Source organism: Electrophorus electricus, chromosome 26, assembly GCF_041902795.1.
Source record: "Electrophorus electricus isolate QZ-2024a chromosome 26, ASM4190279v1, whole genome shotgun sequence".
Classification (NCBI taxonomy): Eukaryota; Metazoa; Chordata; class Actinopteri; order Gymnotiformes; family Gymnotidae; genus Electrophorus; species Electrophorus electricus.
In genome coordinates, this window is record NC_137522.1 from 11,290,207 (window position 1) to 11,309,373 (window position 19,167).

General features: G+C 39.3%; 1 protein-coding gene and 1 long non-coding RNA gene across 3 annotated transcripts in view; both read left to right on the top strand.

The window, feature by feature from the left end:
* The first annotated feature begins 394 nt into the window (after positions 1–394).
* On the top strand, positions 395–8,477 carry LOC145653904 (uncharacterized). The gene is made up of 3 exons (XR_014120143.1): positions 395–528; positions 2,047–2,123; positions 7,510–8,477. It is a non-coding gene; the product is annotated as an uncharacterized LOC145653904 (long non-coding RNA).
* Positions 8,478–10,191: 1,714 nt separating this feature from the next.
* LOC113581896 (3',5'-cyclic-AMP phosphodiesterase 4C-like) overlaps positions 10,192–19,167 on the top strand; it is a 44,639-nt gene continuing 35,663 nt past the window's right edge. Inside the window, exon 1 of one of the 2 annotated variants that reach the window (XM_081708508.1) lies at positions 10,192–10,769. In XM_081708508.1, coding sequence (XP_081564634.1) covers positions 10,564–10,769 — 206 coding nt within the window. In that variant the 5' untranslated portion in view covers positions 10,192–10,563. The remainder of the gene's footprint in view (positions 10,770–19,167) is intronic. The other variant, XM_081708509.1, reaches the window with a different exon arrangement.

The following is a 19,167-nucleotide window of genomic DNA, read 5'->3' on the forward strand; positions in this document are numbered from 1 at the left end:
CATCCACGAGACGGCGTCAGAATTGTACCCGATGCTGAAATTGGCTGTTGCTTATTTTTGCAAATTATGGAAAGGTTCTCAATGTTCTTACACGCACTATAACTTTAATGTATTTAAAATGGAAACACAAAACACATCACCATGAATAAAGAGTAACCACGAGTTTCATTTGATGTAAATAACTAACTAAATATCTAAAGACCTAAAAAATAAATAAATAAAGCACAACTGCATTAATAAGACCGCTTCCTAGCCCCGGTGTCCCAATAGACGCGCGTGCTTCTTTGTTTACATCGAGAGTAATTCATTTCCTGCCACGTGACTAGACAAGTCATTCACGTCGAAATCTTTGGTTTAGAGTTTGAAGTCTGAGAGACTGTAACTGACCTGGACACTGAAATGGAGCGCACCTCACTCTATCAGCTCGTTCATTTAGCCCGACCTTTCCAGCCGGCACTGGCTTCTTTTCCTAGACTTCTGTAACTACGAAGACAGTATTACAAAATCTATACGAGGCGAAGCTTTCAGGTAAGTTGTGTAGTTTGTCTTGAATAACCCGATTTATCCTATGGTTGTTCTTGCTCACGTTAGGATCATCTATTGCCCCTTATTTGTACGCACACAGGTTGTTTTAAGGTACAACACATCTCTGAAGCCTTTTTATTATTCGTCTTAAACTTTAAAAACTAATTTATTGTTATTTATTATTTTAGCTATAATGATAGTGTGGATAAAGGTTACGTGGGCTATTTCAGAATATATTAAAGCTAACGAGTATTGGTAGTGTAAGGTAATCATGTATTCACTCATTTCACACATTTCGCCTTTAATATGTGAGGAGAGCTTCGTGTGTCCGAACTCAATGCCTAACGTCCACTTTAAAAACTCATCTTCACTGAATCTTTTTAAATGAGAAACAAATATATTTTACAATTAAGTGTACATTGATATTCAGGAAATGATTTCAAGCATAATTCTGAAGTATAAACTGTGAATAACTGATGCATTTGTAATTGTTTAGTTACCCTTTTAAGTGTGGAATGGCTGTTATAGCCTAATCCATAGTGAGGGTGAAGTTATATATCCCCACATTGTCCTCTGGGGGGTGTCTCAGTACCACAAAGCGTTTATTTCTTATTTAATCAAACATTTCAGTCAAGCTTTTAATCAGGTTTGGCCAATATCCATGGCAACAGTGCCAAAACAAATCTGTTTTACACGCTTCTTCATCAAGTAAGATTCCCTTATCCCCAGTGGAATTTCAGCATCTTACCATATTGGAAAAGTAATGTCATAATGAACGTGAATCTTTAATGGAAGGAAATTAAACTGCTCAGTCACTATAAACTGCTCAGTCAGGCATTATAAAATGGTTCCAAATGACTTCACTCATTTAAGCATAGCTTGTAAGTTCTGATGTCCAGGACTTATTCATTTGGCGTCAGAAATGAGCCTTAAAAACAGTATGTTTATTATCTTCCATAGTTCATCATCAGTCTTACTGGAGTGATGTACCATTCAATAAAGAGTCAGCTACTGTTTGTCTCAGCAGCCCTCATGTGAAGGGGACAGCAATCCACTTGCATAATTTCCCTCCTGAATATTTCACAGTATGATTTAGATGTCCTAGATTGCATTCAGGTAAGGGGTGGGGGGTTGCACCATCAACAAGAGTTCACCGCAGATAGATGACATGTTTTACTTTGTCAAGTTCCCATTCAGGCTGAAGTCACCGATCAGCAGTTATGATTCATCTCTCTTTATCATCGCAGATAATAGTGTGAGCCTGCGTCAGACCACAGGACACTTCAAAGGAGCTCATAACTGCACCTTATGACACCAGATGATAGCTGCACAACATAATAGACTGCAGCTTGCAAATGGTTAATATTTGATCAAATGCAGTCTTAAGAGCTTAAGAAAAGATAATGCACATGGACATTATTGCCTTCCTTGTGTTTGACCTTTTACCTCTGGCCAAGTGACAAGCTCCAGTACAGCCATCGCTGTAATCCATACCATGTGTTCATTTTTTTGTTATTTCAGAAGGATAGGCTGTTTCTTGCCAAACAGAAGACAACATAAAAGCATAATTCTGTGTGATGTCCCGTCTATCAACAGAGGTAACGCACATGCTCGCAGCCCTGTCACCATGCGCGTGATTTTGATTCCTGGATTTCAGGATTTTGATTCCTGGGTCTCACCCTGACTGTGCCATCATAAAGTGATTGCCGTTAAATTAGTGAACAGAGGATTTATATGTGCAAAGTACCACGGCCTCCTTCACATGTGTGTACATTTGCCCTAATTGTGGGTATACTAAAGACTTTTGCTATTTTAAAATCTTATTTAGAACATTGCTCACCCAAGCCCAGTACATAGTACACACACGCGTGCACACACACACACACACACACACACACACACACACACGTACATACATACATACATACGCACATACATACATACATACATACATATCTAATAAGATTGCTTGGTTGCAGGAATGATTTAAGATGAAATTAACACCTCCAGAAAGCCTCAGCATGTGTTAAGGTGCCAAGAAAGTCAACACTGAATAATTTTTGTGAGAAGTGCCAGCTGTTGGTGAATCATCATACAGCATAAAATCCCCAAGTGGATGATAAGACTTGGCTCACAACTTTTGTTTTTGATTTAGTAACATATTGTAAGTTTTTCTTAGCCTCATTACTCGAGTCTGTAAATTGCCATTTTCAGAGAATTTTGTCATCAGCCATTTCATGTAGAGATGTATCACACAGACCTGATATGATTAAACAGATGCAAAAAGAGACTCACAGTTGACAAGTTCATTACCAAATTTTGTTGACGGTCACATTACAACAAATCAGCTAATTCCACGTCTTCCATAAATATATATACGAAAGGTATACATTATTGGACAACCTTAGGTATTTTGACTGAACAGCATATTGCTAAGTTAAATGTATACATATTTGTGTAAATCTATTGCATTTCCAGCTGTGGTTGATAACTTTCAAATATGAGTATCTCCAATGTCATAATCTTGCTATTGTATCTTCTATAAATTACCCATTATTATGTAAAAACGAAACCTTCCCAACATGATCTGTCATAAAGACAGTAGAAACATAAGTGGTGGACAGCATGAATATACTATGCATCAGTAATCAAGAACAAGTAGAAGAAAATGGCTCAGATGTTGATAAGAACAATCTCTTGTGCAGTTCAGTATCTGAAGACAGAAAGGCAAACAAATCGACCTTATTAATGTACATTAATTAAGTGATTGTATACTTCAATATTTGTGTAATGATTATAATCAGTCAGTGAACTCTGATGAGCCCTACTCTTGGTGCATGCTCATTTCCTCTGTGTTGTTCTTAATTTGTCCTGTAATTGAATCTGTTTTGACTATGACATTTAATGAAGAGGCTCCCTGCTGACGGCCCCTGAAGCTGAAACTTCTGACACAAACGTGGGGGGGGGGGTGTCTTGACTATAGTTTTATAGTTGGCAGGGACGTTTCTAGATTGCCTGTTGTACTGAGGCACACACGCAATTAACAGGGCGCAGCCCTACCCCTTTGCCAGTCGGTCATCAGGGCAGAATTGTGCATGTCCTTTTTTAAAAAGGCCCACTCTTTCTCCCTCTATTGCTGTTCCATGATCATTTTCTGAGTGCTCCTTCACTTCTGTCTAGAGGAAAAGTTTAATTGTTGTGTGTAGTAATATACATTTTATTTAATAATATTGTCACACGTATATGTGAAACAATTGCTTTGAGACATAGAGCTATGTTTTGATGTGAGTTTGTTTTTGCATGATCAGTTCATGCAAACTAGATAACATAAGCTTGCAAAATGAGCAGCTTACTGGTTATATATTATTAGTTATATTACTTGTGTTATCTACATAGCAGTCCCCCTTTTGCTAACATAACCAGTGCCTTTGCTAACGTAAGTAGCTAATGCCTTTGCTGTACTGGTCTAATTTACTGTGATTTTAGTAGGTTAAATGGTTATAAGTGTCTAGCTTTGAAAATGTATGCTTATCATTACCTTGTCTTCTGCATGACTAACTTCCTTTTAAATGCTATAGGTTAATTTCTACTTCTAGATTTGTATAGTGAACAGAGAAACTGAAAGAAACTGGCTCTAAAATTTTTTGGTGCTCAAAGATGCATAAATCTAGTACCTTAGTGAATTCACATGGTGCTTACATTTGTATTATTTAGTTCTGCTCAACAATCTTGCTCAATATAAAGGATTATTGCTTATTGACGTTTTACTCCCATTATTATAGTGGGTCATGCAATCATTTTACTGGGGCATGTGTGCCATTAAACTGGGTCTAATGATGCCCCTGGGCCCAGGGTTGTTAAATTGGAAGGAAATTCTTTGGGTCGTCACATCTCATACTTCATCTTAACATATAATTGTGAGAAAAAAAACGGATGTAGAAGAGTGTTGCAGCTCGGTCTTGTCACAAATGAACAAACAGCGATTCGACTTGGCTTGACAAACATGTAGACATGTGCAGACGCTGTCAGTGCCACCGCAAGCTATATGTGGGTCTGGGTGCAAACATAAGGGCACTGCCCAACCCACCGCTCCTCAGCATGGCCAGTTATTTTTGAACTTATGCAAATGGACTTTCTACTATTGGATAAAGCTTCCTCAAAAGTATATCAATTACAGGTTACAGATCTGACTCCAGGTATAATGACCCCCTGCATGCACCCACATGAAAACCGACACCCACGTGTCCTACAACGTATGTGTGACATTTGCCTGTGCCTTATTGCTGAGCAGATGGAGCACAGTCAGACAACAGTCACATTCTGTGGTGACTCTTACCCAGCAGGCTTGTTTGATACATTTGTGCTGTATTAAGGCCAGGATACTGAAGTCAGGCACTGAAGTAGGTCAAAGCTACACACTGGAACACTGAGTTCCAGTAAGCAGTACTTGTAGTGGAAATAATAAAGTCATCATTTTGGTGCATTTATAGAACTGCAGTTATATATATGACTGGTGTGTTTTACAGAGCTTATGTCACATGCCCATTGGCTACTCTGAATCTAATGTGAACAATGAATAAGTAAAAGCAATTAGACTTGAACTTACATTTTTTGTTGTACAAATCACAAAAATACATTTTATCAACAAATGCACTTATACAAACCGAACATGAGTGATTTTCGGGTTGACCATTTAATTAATAAAAATAGGAATTAACTTAATTTCCAATTCCAATTAGCCATCACTGTAGTCACCACAGGCTGCACTAAATGGTTTGCTACCAGGAGGCATTGGCAGTGCATAACAGCTTTGCAGCACATGTGATGCTGTGTGAGGATTAAAAAATAAACTTTTCTGGGCAAGCAGGACAATAATATAAAATCAGCCTTCCTAAAAGCCAGCCATAAGCAATAAAATAGACATGAAGACCTGAGGAGGCAAGATTTAGTGCCTTCTTCCCAGGATCATAGTGTGTGCAATCAGTCTGGCTGGGCTCAGCTACACAGTACGGAAACCAGGCATCATTGCAAAACCTGTGGCAGGAAGGGAAGTGTACAGTGCTTCCTAAAGGGTTGCTGAATTTAGAGACAGACTTGGCAGACCTGCTTAGACATGATTCCGGTGGTGTGTCACAGACTGTACTTCTTGATTATACATCAGAGTTTCAGGTGAATTAATAATAAAACTAATAATAAAATGGGAATTAAGTGAATAGATATGAATGTCTAAGTTATACATTATTTCAGATATTACCCATGTTCCACTAGATAAGAGTTGGATGGCAGTCTGGTGGAAGCTCTTAGGAAACCTGGCAGGACTGCACCACAAGCTATGATATCTCTTACCCGAGGGTGAGAGGGAAAACAGGCTGTGGCTGGGGTGGGCAGAGACTCCCATGATGCTGGTATCTCTTAACAAGTCCTCAGTAGGTGGGAAGAAGCTTTACTGATCATTGCAGTTAGGATTTACTTGCTGAAAATGTTCTCTGTGTGCATTTTTCAATTTGCAACCTTTAATACTAAAGGTTTTTTTAAGTAGTAAATAATAAAAATCTTTAAGGTCAACAAAAATGTCCAAGTCAATATTAATACAGCTCTAACGTTGCCTCATACAGCTGAAAAAAAAACAAACTGTTGTTTGTGGTTTCATGGAAGAGACAGAACCTGTTTGGTCTTCCCTAAGGCCAAGCCATGTCATCATGTCAACATGAGCTCAAGGCATATCAGCACAACATTGGACCCAAAACATTTTCAGTATGCATGGAAAAAACCTGGTTCTGATTGCGTATTCCAAATGTAACATTTAAAGGATTAAACTATTATCAGAGATTCTTTGAACAAGAGTCCCGAAAGTAATAGACAAAATGGTGCTGAGACAAGAGTGTCAAGAACTTACATACTACCAGGTGGCTGATTTGACACCTCTGACTCTTGCTAATAGAAAAGGGCAACCTGAAATTTTCCCCTTGTCACTTGGGGAAAAGGGGACTCCAGGATGTTGTGCTCCTGAGCAAGAGGGTTTTGGGGTTTTTTTTGCACTTTTCTAATGGTTTGACACCTCAAAGCACCACAAACGCAACAGAACAGATATGTGGACTTTAACACTGTGGATGAGAATGTGTGAGTGTAGTGTAGTGTGCCGGCCAGAGCTGGCTTAGCTACACTAGTTTCTGGGCAAAATAGGTGGATATTTTTATTTTTGAATTTTGCCTCGATGAGTTTAAATAATGCTTAAGACAAAAGAGTGTGAAACAGGCCTTCTGCCCACTGGCAGGGATTACACTATGAGGGGTTGCAACTTTAGCTAAAAGGGGCCTTGATTTAACTCCAAACTGTTGTATTGTACCGTTTCACTTAAAATGCTAGTTTTCCTGTGAAGGCTTAGGGTACTTAAGATGCCATGTATTCATTCAAAAGCTATTTCAGAAAACAAACAGCATTATCTCTTAACATATCATGTGACTTGGAGAAGTGTTTCCACATGACTATTCATTCCTGTAATATTTTGGGTTTACTTATACTTACTTATAAAACTTTAAACTGTGATGTCACTTGGAAGTATTATTACATTGATTTATGTGGAAAGAAAATGAAATATTGACTTACTGACTAGCTGTCATAATTTTCATTCACACTGCAACAGCTATACATACACATGCAGTCAATGTAATTCTGGTTTTCATCAAGCTCTCAGGTGTTAAAATCTGCTGGAATGCTGTCATAGATACTATCCGATACTATACATCACGTACACGTGTGTGTGTAATTAGCTTCTTGCCCTTAAGGATTTTTTCTACATTTGCATAGCTTACTTTATGCTGCAGTTATTTCTCATGCAATTAGATATACGGGCCCAGGACTTTCACGCAGTGTAACTTTAACTACAGAGGACTTCCTTTACCATAAGTAGTGGCTTTTGTGGTTTTTTTTATTTATTTTTGCTGTGCTGGTTTCTTGATGCTTGGCTGCGCTTCATGTTCACAGAGACGCCGTGACTCTCTGGGCTTCTGTGTGACAGAGTCGCTGCCCAAACACAGCTATGCGATCCGCCGGAGGTTCTCAGGACCACTTCTCCTGCCCCGGCTCACCCGCCGCCACTCCACGCTGGACGCCAGGAAGCTGGTGGAGCTGGAGGCCCTCTACAGGTCTGCACTGGCCAACATAGAGGCAGAGAGCCTCAGGACCATCAGCGACAAGCAGGGCACGGAGCACAGGTTTAGTGACTGTCCCCTACCACTGGTTAAACCTTTGAAATAAATGATTGATGCTGCGCTTTCCGAACAGGGCTGAATATAATGGTGTATGCCGGAAGAATCAGTATTACACAGTTATATATGTACGATTATACTAAAATGTTTGGAATTTCTGGCAATAATAGCGTTTTATGTTTTCTATCAGGATGAACATTAATCAATAGGCTTAGACATGAATGGTCAGCATGAGTTTCACTGCAATAACATGGTTAGTCCTTACTACCTTAAAGTTCTCCTGTACTTAATGTCAGTGAACCCTATGCTGGGTAAAGCTTAGGTAATCTTCACCCAACTTTACAACTACCCATTTCACAACTCAAGGGGAGAAATTCCGGTGAAATAAGCTGGTATGAACCTGGAGCCACAAAAGGCTCATAGTTTGTAGTGTCCAGTATGTAGACCCATTAGTCCCTCACAAGCTCTGTGTTTCTATGGCTGGCCCTACTGTATGCGCAGGGCTCAGAGAGTGACACCTTTGATTCAAGCCAGCCAGGGGTCAGGAAGTGTGCGCCGCCGTCCTTCTCTCAGCCGGAGGTCATGACAGAGCTGCTCCTCTATGCTGCGCCTTTGTGCGCACGTCCGCCCGTGTCATTACTCTGAGCAGCTGAGCTCCGGAGGTGTAGAGCAGAGCCAAAGGGGCCAGCCACAACCTCATCAGATGCGGAAGCCAGATCGGAAAAGGGGACAGGAAGTGCAAATCGCTTGCCTTTCACAGCTGCGCCCGTAACTCGCCTTCCATCTCTCAAATGAATGTTAATGGCATGTCGGATCAAATGGCATGGAGATAGAGTGGGAGAAAGGTCAGGGTGATGTAGGGAAGGGCTTGGTGGGGCTCTGGTCATTTCTGTTCTGCGACAAGAGCAAGACAGGGTGGCATTTTTATTATGAACGTGTGTATTTTGCTGCTGGGCCCATCAGAGCCTGTTATCATATCCAGCTCATGTCCAGCTCATGGATTTGTAATCTAAGCAATTTCTTTATAATTTTAGACTGTTATCACATTTTAAGACATTATTAAAACCAGCTTTTCCCATCTACTCACATGTAGCTAACTCATCGAGAATGATACTTTCCTTAATTTAATTTAATTTAATTTTAGCTTCAGCTATTGGAACAATCCTACTACAAAGTAATACTCTCTCTATGTTAAGCTACACTCTGTGTTAATGTGCTCTCTGTGTTAAGGTGCTCAGTAAAGATTCTCAGTTTTCAGCAGCAAGGTCAAGCAGTAAGGTCAAGCAGTAAGGTCAAGCAGTAAGGTCAAGGTCACTTATCACGTCTCCTTCACTGCCTTCCTTCACTATCCCAGGAAGGAATGATGAGTGTGCAGTGCTAGGACCATTATCCCAGGACCATGTCTAAACATACACTTGTCTTTCCCAGGGTCCTTAGCTGCTGCTGCTGTCTACTTTCAGGAATGTTTCAGCGTTCTTCTTTTTCAATGAAAACAGCAATTTTCAACGAAATACCTTTAGCAACGTGTGTCTTGCTGTAAATTGCAGGAACCTTGTGACACTAATTATAGACCGAGTAACTTATAACCCATAGATGTCAAAACTGTACCTCGTACATTTAATTATACTTTATATGCATAGTGTATAGAAATGATATACATTTTCTCAGTTGTGAGTACTTAGGTGGATTGTGGTGGTTTAAACTTTTCAGAATATTTTCAAATCCGAATAGATCTTTGTAAAGAAATACGATTGTAAGTACGTTTTAGTCATTTACGTTGTTGTCATTCAGATTTAATCACTAATTCCTCTTTTGTGTTGAAACTCATTATGCCCTGTTGGTGACAGCAGGGTTGCTTGGCTGTTGCCCATACCTCTCTATTTCAAGCTTAATCATGTTATTTTAGACCACAGAAGGGAACAGAGTGTGTCAGCACCTTGTCCTATGCTGACAGATGTTGTTTGTTCTAAGAAATAATAGAACAAACTGGGGTAATTCAGTATTTTATTTTATTTAATACTTGTGTTTTATGTGAGTCATTATTATACCTGATTATTATTTTAGGCTACTCTAGCCACTTCTGCTTATAAACTCTACTTCTGTATAACGTCAAATGCGATTGCCTACTTAGTACAATTTGAAACAAACAGAGCGTGATTCATTTGTAGCTACTTGACTCTGATATGGTTTGGCTTGTGTAACTCTTTAATGAATGCCCGTGATAGGTAACTAGATCCCGCAGTTAAATTATCTTTGCCCATCACAGATGTAGACTGTAAGCAAGTAGATGGAGATGGAGTTCTGCGTCGGGTGATGTAATGCGTCAGTTAATCACACTGGTGGCTGGGCGGTCATAACACGCTGCTGCCTGCTCGCGAATCAAGTTCTTCACTGTGCGCGGTTCGTTGCGCGTTGAAGATCTCGCGTTACGCGTCTTATAAAAACCGTCAGCCGAAGGTATGAACTGATTCTGTTTGCTTAAAGGCTGCTATTTCGAGGACGTTGCACTGTTTAATAGTAATAGTAGCAAAAGGCTGTTGGCTGAGGGACATAATGAACGGATTAAATTTAGTAAACTTTCGCGAAATGAAGATGGAATTATTTATTTAAAGGACTACCACAGCCAATTCTGGATGCGTGCGTTTTGATAGTCAACTTAATTTTTGTTTCACAAACTTTACTCGAACAAGCCATTTCTTCGTATCAGCACCAGGCACAATTGGACAGCTCCACGGACATTAGGCAATGATATAAGCTCCCTTAAATTAAACCGGCCAAGCACCTAGTTATAATATTCGTACTTCACTTTGGAATAAAGACAGTTTGAGGCATGGAGTGTGCGGCGCTTAATCGAGAGGGTGCCGGCTTCGCCAAGCCGCCCAAACATTTATGGAGACAACCACGAACCCACATTCGAATCAAGCAGCGCTACCACTCCGACACCGAGCGCTACTTGTGCTGTAACAGAACTGTGGAGAACCATCGTCCAGGTCTCAAAAAGCCGCGAATGTCCTGGCCATCTTCCTTTCACAAACGGTAAATATCTTCAAACTAGGCATGTAATGTTGCCCTGCAAAAAAGTGTTATGCATGTTATAGCCTACATTTTTTCTACTCGTGTTTAATTGTCCTAAATATTGTTAGAATATGTCAGTGTATGGTATTATTAAATGGATAAATCAGGCAGCTAAAGTTTAGATTATGAGAAACAGGTTGCAAACAAGAGCTATGTGTCACGCCAGTTGCTGAGGCAGTATTGAATAAGCCCCTTTATTTTGGAGAAACATATGTGCCCCTGACAGGTCAGAGAAAACGTCCTGCTGCTATTCTGCTTTTCTCTCTCAGATAGTTTTTACAGTGATGCTGATCATTTAGTTTCAGGAGTGTATTCTATTATTTATCTTGGTGCCTAACACTTTCCCACACGTATTCCCACACTTTTTGTTGCAGCTATTAAAATGAATAGGTCCATTGTGCATGCCATAGTCCTGTTTTGTGCATGTCCATCCAATTAAAAATAGATGATGATGCAATTCTTCCTTTTTGCAAGTAAGTCATGAAAGCTGCTAGTGCTAAATATTTGGCATTGAGTTCTGTAACACACTGAATCAAAGAAGTGGGTGTATCAACATGACTCATAGCTCTTAAAGTTTATATATATATATATATATATATATATATATATATATATATATATATATATATATATATATATATATATATATATAAAATCTGACTCCACTGATATTGACAAAGTGGAGCTCTGAGGTCACTCTGCATAGGTACCTTCCTCAATCTCCCTCTCACTCTCAGCTGGCATTAATTTATCACAATCTGGAGGAAGAAAACATGATGTGTAGGTGCTAAGGATAGTTCCTATGTTCACTGGAGGCGCTGTAATCCTGGCTTCTACATTATTATTATTATTATTTTGCTTCCAGCATTGGATTGGCGACTTAAGTTCCTGGTAGAAACCAAGCTGATAGTAGGTTATCCAGAAAACGTCCCTGGGGTTATTTTCACTCAGTGCTCCATTAGAGTTGCCAAGCAATTCCTGTCTTCCTTTCCCCTTGCCTGGCCATGAACCTTAGGGCAACACTGATCTTTAATCATCCAAGCTGGAAGCAGGAGTCTCCTGGGGCCTATATGTCTTATAGCTTATTGAGCTGCAGCACAAGAGGTCCTCAATTGCATGTGCAGGGCAGAGAGGGCCTGAACACCTCTTGGCATTCTGATTCCCTACCACCCCAACCCTTGAAACTTCTAGCATTTGCCCACTTTACTGCACTCTCGTGGGAAAAGATATGGAAGATTAGCTAAGGATGATGTTGCTATGGTGCCCATCTGTCTTTTAGCAATGGACACGAAAGACAGATCATTGAAAATGATCCCTAATTATAGTTTGCAGCAAGTTGACCTCAACTCGCTTAATGGAAATGGAGTAGAATTTTTTTATATTTCTTTCTTAATTTGCATGTGCCTTTTGTGAGCCAACATACAAGTGTAAACATTTCCTCACTGAAGCTCTTCCTGTATATTCTAAATAATGAAAAACAGTGATGGGATTTACCCAATACAAAGATGGTGGTTAGCACAGAAGGACAGGATATTTTAAAATATTTTGCTAATATTTACTATCACAGTATCACAGTATTTTGTTTTATTGAGAAGATAGGTCACATGCATTTGTTCCATTCCCCAAAGAGACATGTGACAGTTCATTTGTGATTGTTGTTTTCCCGATGTCCTGGAGCTCGCCATAAGCATGCTAAGGTTTCTTAGTTGCCTGAGAGCTTACTGAGAGGCAACGGCTTGCCAAATAGCCTCATAAAGAGCTTCATTAATAGCGAACTCATGCATTATCGCTGAGCCTCTTTTAACCTTTCACAGATATCACCTTTTATACTTTTCCTGCTCTTCAGCTTTAACTAACCTTTAAATTATGACAATTGTCATATTTAATTCAGCTGTTTTCACCTTTACTGGTGATTCATTGGTAATGACATTTAAATTCATAGTGTATGTGGATAAAGTATTGTCTCATTATTAAAATTCTTTTCAATAATGAATCAATTGGATCTATATACCAGTATTCAGCTCTGGGTCCTTTGATCCACCCCCAGTGCTGGATTCCTAAAAGCTGTGTAAGGGTTTTAAAATAAATATCAGGCCATCTTTCCCCAAATGTATCCTATTGTAACTGCAAGCACAATAGGACTCAAGTCTGTTACACCACAGCACTGGGAGGATGAAGACTATTTTAGATGCAGCATGCTTACTACGTCCATACTCTTCTAGGTCATATCGTGATCCACCAGCAAATGGGTCACTAATCAGAAAGCAGATAGAGTAGGTTTCTTCCCTCGTCCATTGTCTGCATGGCAATATTTTCAGCATGGGCTTTCTTATGAGCTATTACTGTTGCAAAGATTTGATTTATGAGATAAAAAGCAGCTGCAGTGGTAGGGAGGTTTTGTGTACTAGTTCATTCTTTTACATGGAGAACCTAAGTTGTGTGAACTATGAAAAAAGGAGGGAGAGAGCGAGAGAGAGGTTGCGGTGCCATGTTGCATTGCTTTTTCTGCCATGCTGTTTAGAGAAATTCACCCCAGATCGGGGTTTGCATCATGTCACTTTCTGCATGTTAAAGATTTGACTTTTTCATCTAAACATCATTTTCCGCTTCAAAGCACCTTGAGCAATGATAAATAGATGATACTCTTCACAATATGATATTTATTATCTTTCCACTGTGTGTACATTCTCACATATTTCTAATTAAATGATGAAAACACACAATTAGCTATGAATTGATTATGCATGAATAGTAAATAAATGTTTATTAATAATAGAATACATACTATACATTATTAAGCTTGAGACCTTGCTGGGGGATGCAGCTGGAATCAATAAATCTGCATGTCTGTCTCTTATGTGAGTAAAGTGTGAAGGTGGGGAGCTTTTTGTTCACCTATCCACAGCCTTTCATTTGGAACATGTTTGAACTCATGAGCATATGTCTCAAAGGATTGCTTCTATCTGTGTGTGTGTGTGTGTGTGTGTGTGTGTGTGTGTGTGTGTGTGTGTGTGTGTGTGTGTGTGTGTGTGTGTGTGTGTGTGTGTGTGTGTGTGATGGAGGGGTGTTCACTGATATAGAGTTCTTTATTTAAGAAAGGTTACCTGTTTGAACCAATAAACATGTGTGCATGTGTGAGTTGTATAAATATAGCACAGCATTGGCTAAATACCTAAACTGGTGGAGAACTGAATGCAGTACCTCAGAGGAAGTCGTTTTGCCAAGTATTTGTAATTTGTTCTCTGTGCCAACACATACATGATAAAAGCATAATCTGTTTTGACATAGAATTTTTCAGTATGCAGTAAAATATTGAATATTATGAAACAGAAGGGCAACATATGCATTTTCATTGCTTTGTATTTGTTTATCAGAAGCTAGTAATTACAGCAATCTTACACAAAGCCTATTAATTTGATTGCTAGTCTCATGATATGCAAATTCTTTTACTCATATTATTCAGTTTCTTGGATATTAAGATTAACTACGCAATTCCTAGCAAACATGCATTTCTGTGCAACTGCCATAGATCAGTCAAATTAATTTAGAAGATTACACAGTGGATCATCCAGTGTTTCATCTTTTAGAAAAGTGGTATAAATCCTCCCTTTGTTTATTTGCTTGGCCAATACCTGTTGTTTCTTTATTTCATTCATGGGTTTCTAATTGAATCCATAAAGATTTTGCTTATTTAGCTTAGTCAAGTCCTCGCTATCTTTTTTTCTTTATTTCTCACCTTTTAGTATCGTACAAGCATTTTAAGACTCATTTGCAAATAATCAGTCTACGAACAATCATCAGTTAGGAACAGCATTCAGTGCCACAGGCAGTGACAGCCACATACAGAATTTATCACACCTCTTACAAAGATTTTCCATTTTAATAATCTGAGTGGGTTCCCTTTTCACTCTCTATAAACAGATTTTTAAAAACAGATGTTTGAAAAATACTGTAGCATTTTAGTCAGTAGTAGTACCTTTGTTATACCAAGCTTTGCGAATCACTTCATCTTGAGTAGAGAAAAAAAGCTCAGACAATATTGATAATGAAGTACATCTACTATATAGAAATCCAGTGAAATAATGGCATGGCTTTGTTTTATGTTCTCACACATCAACTAGACTCTACTTTTATTTTACTAGTCAAAATATTTACCAGATTACAGTTCTTTCTGTTTGCTTTTTTATATTTTTCAGTAGCTTTATGTTGTCTGGCCACACGTTTCTATGATTGTGGTACAAGCAGTGGTGGGCACAAATTTAATTATAAAAAATGTGATTACACAAAGAAGATAAATGAATCATTTGATGAATTTAAGACTTTATTACTTGTAACACAACAACGTAGCACCATAACCACTGTAATAAATAACTAAGGAACCCCTGTTAATATCTATCTCTGTCATGAGAATTAAACACAGATGTAGGTGCAAATCAAACAATAAAACAATAAAAGGGAGATTTCACCATATTTGTCGCATGTTGTGAACTATTCTATGATTTTGATACGATTACTCATGCTAGTGCTATTCTGCGGCTTCTGGACTAAGCAGTCACGTCTCTCTGATATGCCACATCTTGCAAACGTGGCTAGAATGGCACTGATGGAAAATATGCAGCCTCTTGTTTTAACTCCTTACAGAAAGGCAGAAAATTTCCATGATTCCCTAATCAAGCAAGTTATTTCAGATGCGTGTTGGTTGGTCTATGGGTTCAGAATCTATTTTTCTTTGTTTAGAACCAATCCAAATTATCTGCAAAAAGTAGCTTGATGATTGCAAATATCTTGGCTCAAAGTAATAAATGTAAGCTCTCTGCTTGACTTTACGTCTGTCCGTGGTGTGATGGAAAATCACATCGTTGTACTTTAAACTGATTCATATTTTGAAATGTACTGTATCTTGGGCACTTTTGCTCAGGTTCTGTGATCACATATGAGGTCACATACAGAGACATGGGCCCACATCTGACATGCACACAGACGTGTTGTTCAAATGTGAGTCATGTGCATTTTTCCTTTCCTAAACTGTTATTAAATCAGAGTGAGACGCAATGCTGTATTTGCCATGCGGAAGCCAATAGTGCAGAAGACGAAGAACCTCCTATTTGTCTTCAGCATGCAGTCCTATCCTATCCTAACCATCTGCACACTTGGAGCGTAAGCCTCCCTCTACTTTGCAGATTTCTTCCTTTTCCTGTCTTGCCCCTCCAACCTTGACAGCCCATATTTGAAATGAAGCTCGTTTCTTGGCCCCATGCTGAGCTCTTGTAATGGGACTGGGACAGACACCTCCCTGTCCTTCTCAGTGCAGTGCCCACTAATGGACACCCGGAGGGCCCCCCCCCCATCACCCCTTAATGCTGTTCGATGGTTTCTCGCTGGTTGAGTGTTGTGTTTGAGCCAGGTGCAGCCTGCCATCATGAGATCATCTGGCCTGCCATTACCCCTCCATTACCTGTTGGCATACATCTGTGAAGGTACAGGAAAACTCCAAAACATGTTTAAAAAAAATAATTACTGAAATGATATATTAATTAGTACTAGTGGGATTGGAAATATGCCATAGTACTGAAGTCATAGGAGCATAGAAAAATACCATTCTTTCTCACCGCGGCTAGGGTGACACTAGAGTTACTTCCAATTTAGTCATCGTGATAAGTTGCCAACTGCGAGACTCACAAGTTTGAAAGCCACGACAATCAAATAAAGCTTGAAGAGGTAAATCAAGCCCAGCGGTAATGTGTTTGTTACGTGGGGAGCATTTCATTATTACCAGTCATAAGGACTTACTGAAGGAAGTATAATTTCTTTTGGCTCTGTGATAAACCACAGTAAATACCTCTCTTTCCTCCTGTAGTTTCTAATCTATCTGCACTGGCAATTAGCACTGCAGTGGTCCAGGCCTGGCCGCATGGTGCAGGCTGGAAAGCTGGAGAGAGAGCTGTGTGACTCAGAGCCTCTGGGAATGATTCATAATCATGGAGCAGCAGCATGCCAGACTTCCTTCTTTAGGAAGGAAGGTGACTGATATAAAACTGCACATTGACAATCCAAAGTATAATTGACCTTATTTGTCTGTCAGTGTTGTATTTATTCTTTTTCTGCTTTTCTTTTCTTTTTTCATGAAAGGTTTAGCTATTGATGGGTCACTGTCGGAAGGAGGATTCTTACCTGATCTGCATTACTTTTTCATTCTGCATCTGTTTGCTGGTGTTTCTGTAACGAATGCCCAAGTGCCGAAGGGCGTGAAGCAGGACGCACAGATTCTCTCGACGGAGTGAAACCCTTAATGACACAAAAACATATAGACGATGGTGGCACTCACAAATAACATTAACAATGCACACAGACACACTTACCACTAACGCCTTTTACATTTAACACAAGCTAGACAGACATGATTACTGGTTACATTCAGACGCTAACACACAAACAATGACCAACGGTGAGGCACGCACTGCTGGGGGTTTAAATAGACAGACACATGCTAACACTTACAGGTTAACACCGTACAGGTGCGTGGCTACAAACGTGCATGGCTACACTCACCACCCGTTTCGGGGTATTAATTTATTACAAACACCTTGTTGGTGTTATGTTAGAGACTATAGATATGTTGCCGTGTTTACCGCCTCCTATCTCAGTGGTCAATTTCTCACCACAAGACGACTGTTTCCTGGATATTTTTAGGTGGTTGACCCATCCCAACCCAGCAGGGACATTGATACATGTAAGAATTGCAGTAGCACTGCAGTGTCTGACACACTCATAGAAGTGCAACACCTCATGTTGGGGTCACCACTGTGTTAAGAATGGTCTACCATCCTGATAATATCCATTCAGCCCTGGTCCTGTGGTCTGAAGCTGACTAGTGATAAATGGGGTAGAGGATGGCTGACAATATCATGCTATATCTATGGCAAAAGATAGATTCTGTAAATGTAATTAAATAACATACAGTAGGTGCACCTAATAAAGGGCCAATGACCAATACAAAGTAGAGGATTTCTGGGAAAGTGGGTGGCATTGCAGCATGCATTACTGAGTCTTTCTGTGTATGTCAGTTCTTTTGAATTTTACATTTGTCTGCCCTGTTACGTTTCCAATATGGATCTTGCCTGTGGTCTCAGCCAAAATGCCTATACCGACAATGATGCCCTAATAAAGTTACTTCTCATTTATATCTCTTCATTTCTCAGTACTGAGAGTTACTAGCAGATGGTATAAAACCCATAATGAGCAAAGAATCAGGGTTGTAGTTTACAGTGCTCTAAAAAAACTTTTCAGCACTCCTGTTTTTTTGTTAATGTTCAGCAATACCTTGTACACCTGACCCATATATTCAACCACCAGATTGCAGACATCTGTGGAAGTGGCAAAATGATGACTATTATGTGCATTTACCTCAAGTATCAAGCTGTTTGACTAGGACATATTATTTGAGGTGATTTCTGAGAAAGCGGTTCAATTTTGAAAAAAACCCATGCTCTGGAACTACTCCTCCACTTATGCAATTGTAAAGGGGTTCAAATATGTCTTACTAGAGAATGATTTAACAAAATACATTTCACTTACGTCAAATAGTTGGCAGCTTTAGGTTGTTTTCAACAGTAAAACACTAGTGCAGTGATAAAGAATATTGAAATGCAAATATTTTGAGAGGCATTTATTGGTCTGCCTTAATTCATTTCTTATGTTTGTAATATGTGGTGGGTGTGATTACAGACTAATTTGACTAATTTGTTGACATGTGCTTAGTAGCAGAATATTCCAAATAAATGCACTGGGGTGAGCTCATATTTTTCATACTACTTTTAATTAAAATCAACTGATTAGGTAGCTGTTAGGTAGAAATTACCATAAAATCTTAACCGCTTGAATGGTACATGTTGAATTTAATGGTGAAATATTCAGAAAAACCGTTTAGCTATCTCATATCTCATATTTAGGCTGACACACAATGGCATTCAAAGTACTGGGACATTTTCCCTACATGACTATGGCAGAAAGGTATAGATTACCTGCCAACACTGTCCTTTTCCTTTCTTCTGATATTACTTTGCAATGACTTGTAAAATCTTTATGTCTTGAGTGACTTCACCAGTTTAGAGCTTTTACCTTTTACACTGTGGTGATTAATGGCCTTGGCTGTGGGTGCCTGGGTCACTTCTGTGCAGTACAGCACCACCCAAAGGTCACAGATTGTAGTCAGCTTATCGGGAATTTCAAACACGCAAAAATGGCTTGAACTATTTGGAAAGGCACTGTCAGTCTGCCTACATTTGATCAATAAAGTGTTTTTCCTGCCGTGTGAGTCTACAATGTTATCAAATAGCTCAGGTTTTGACTTGACCTGAAT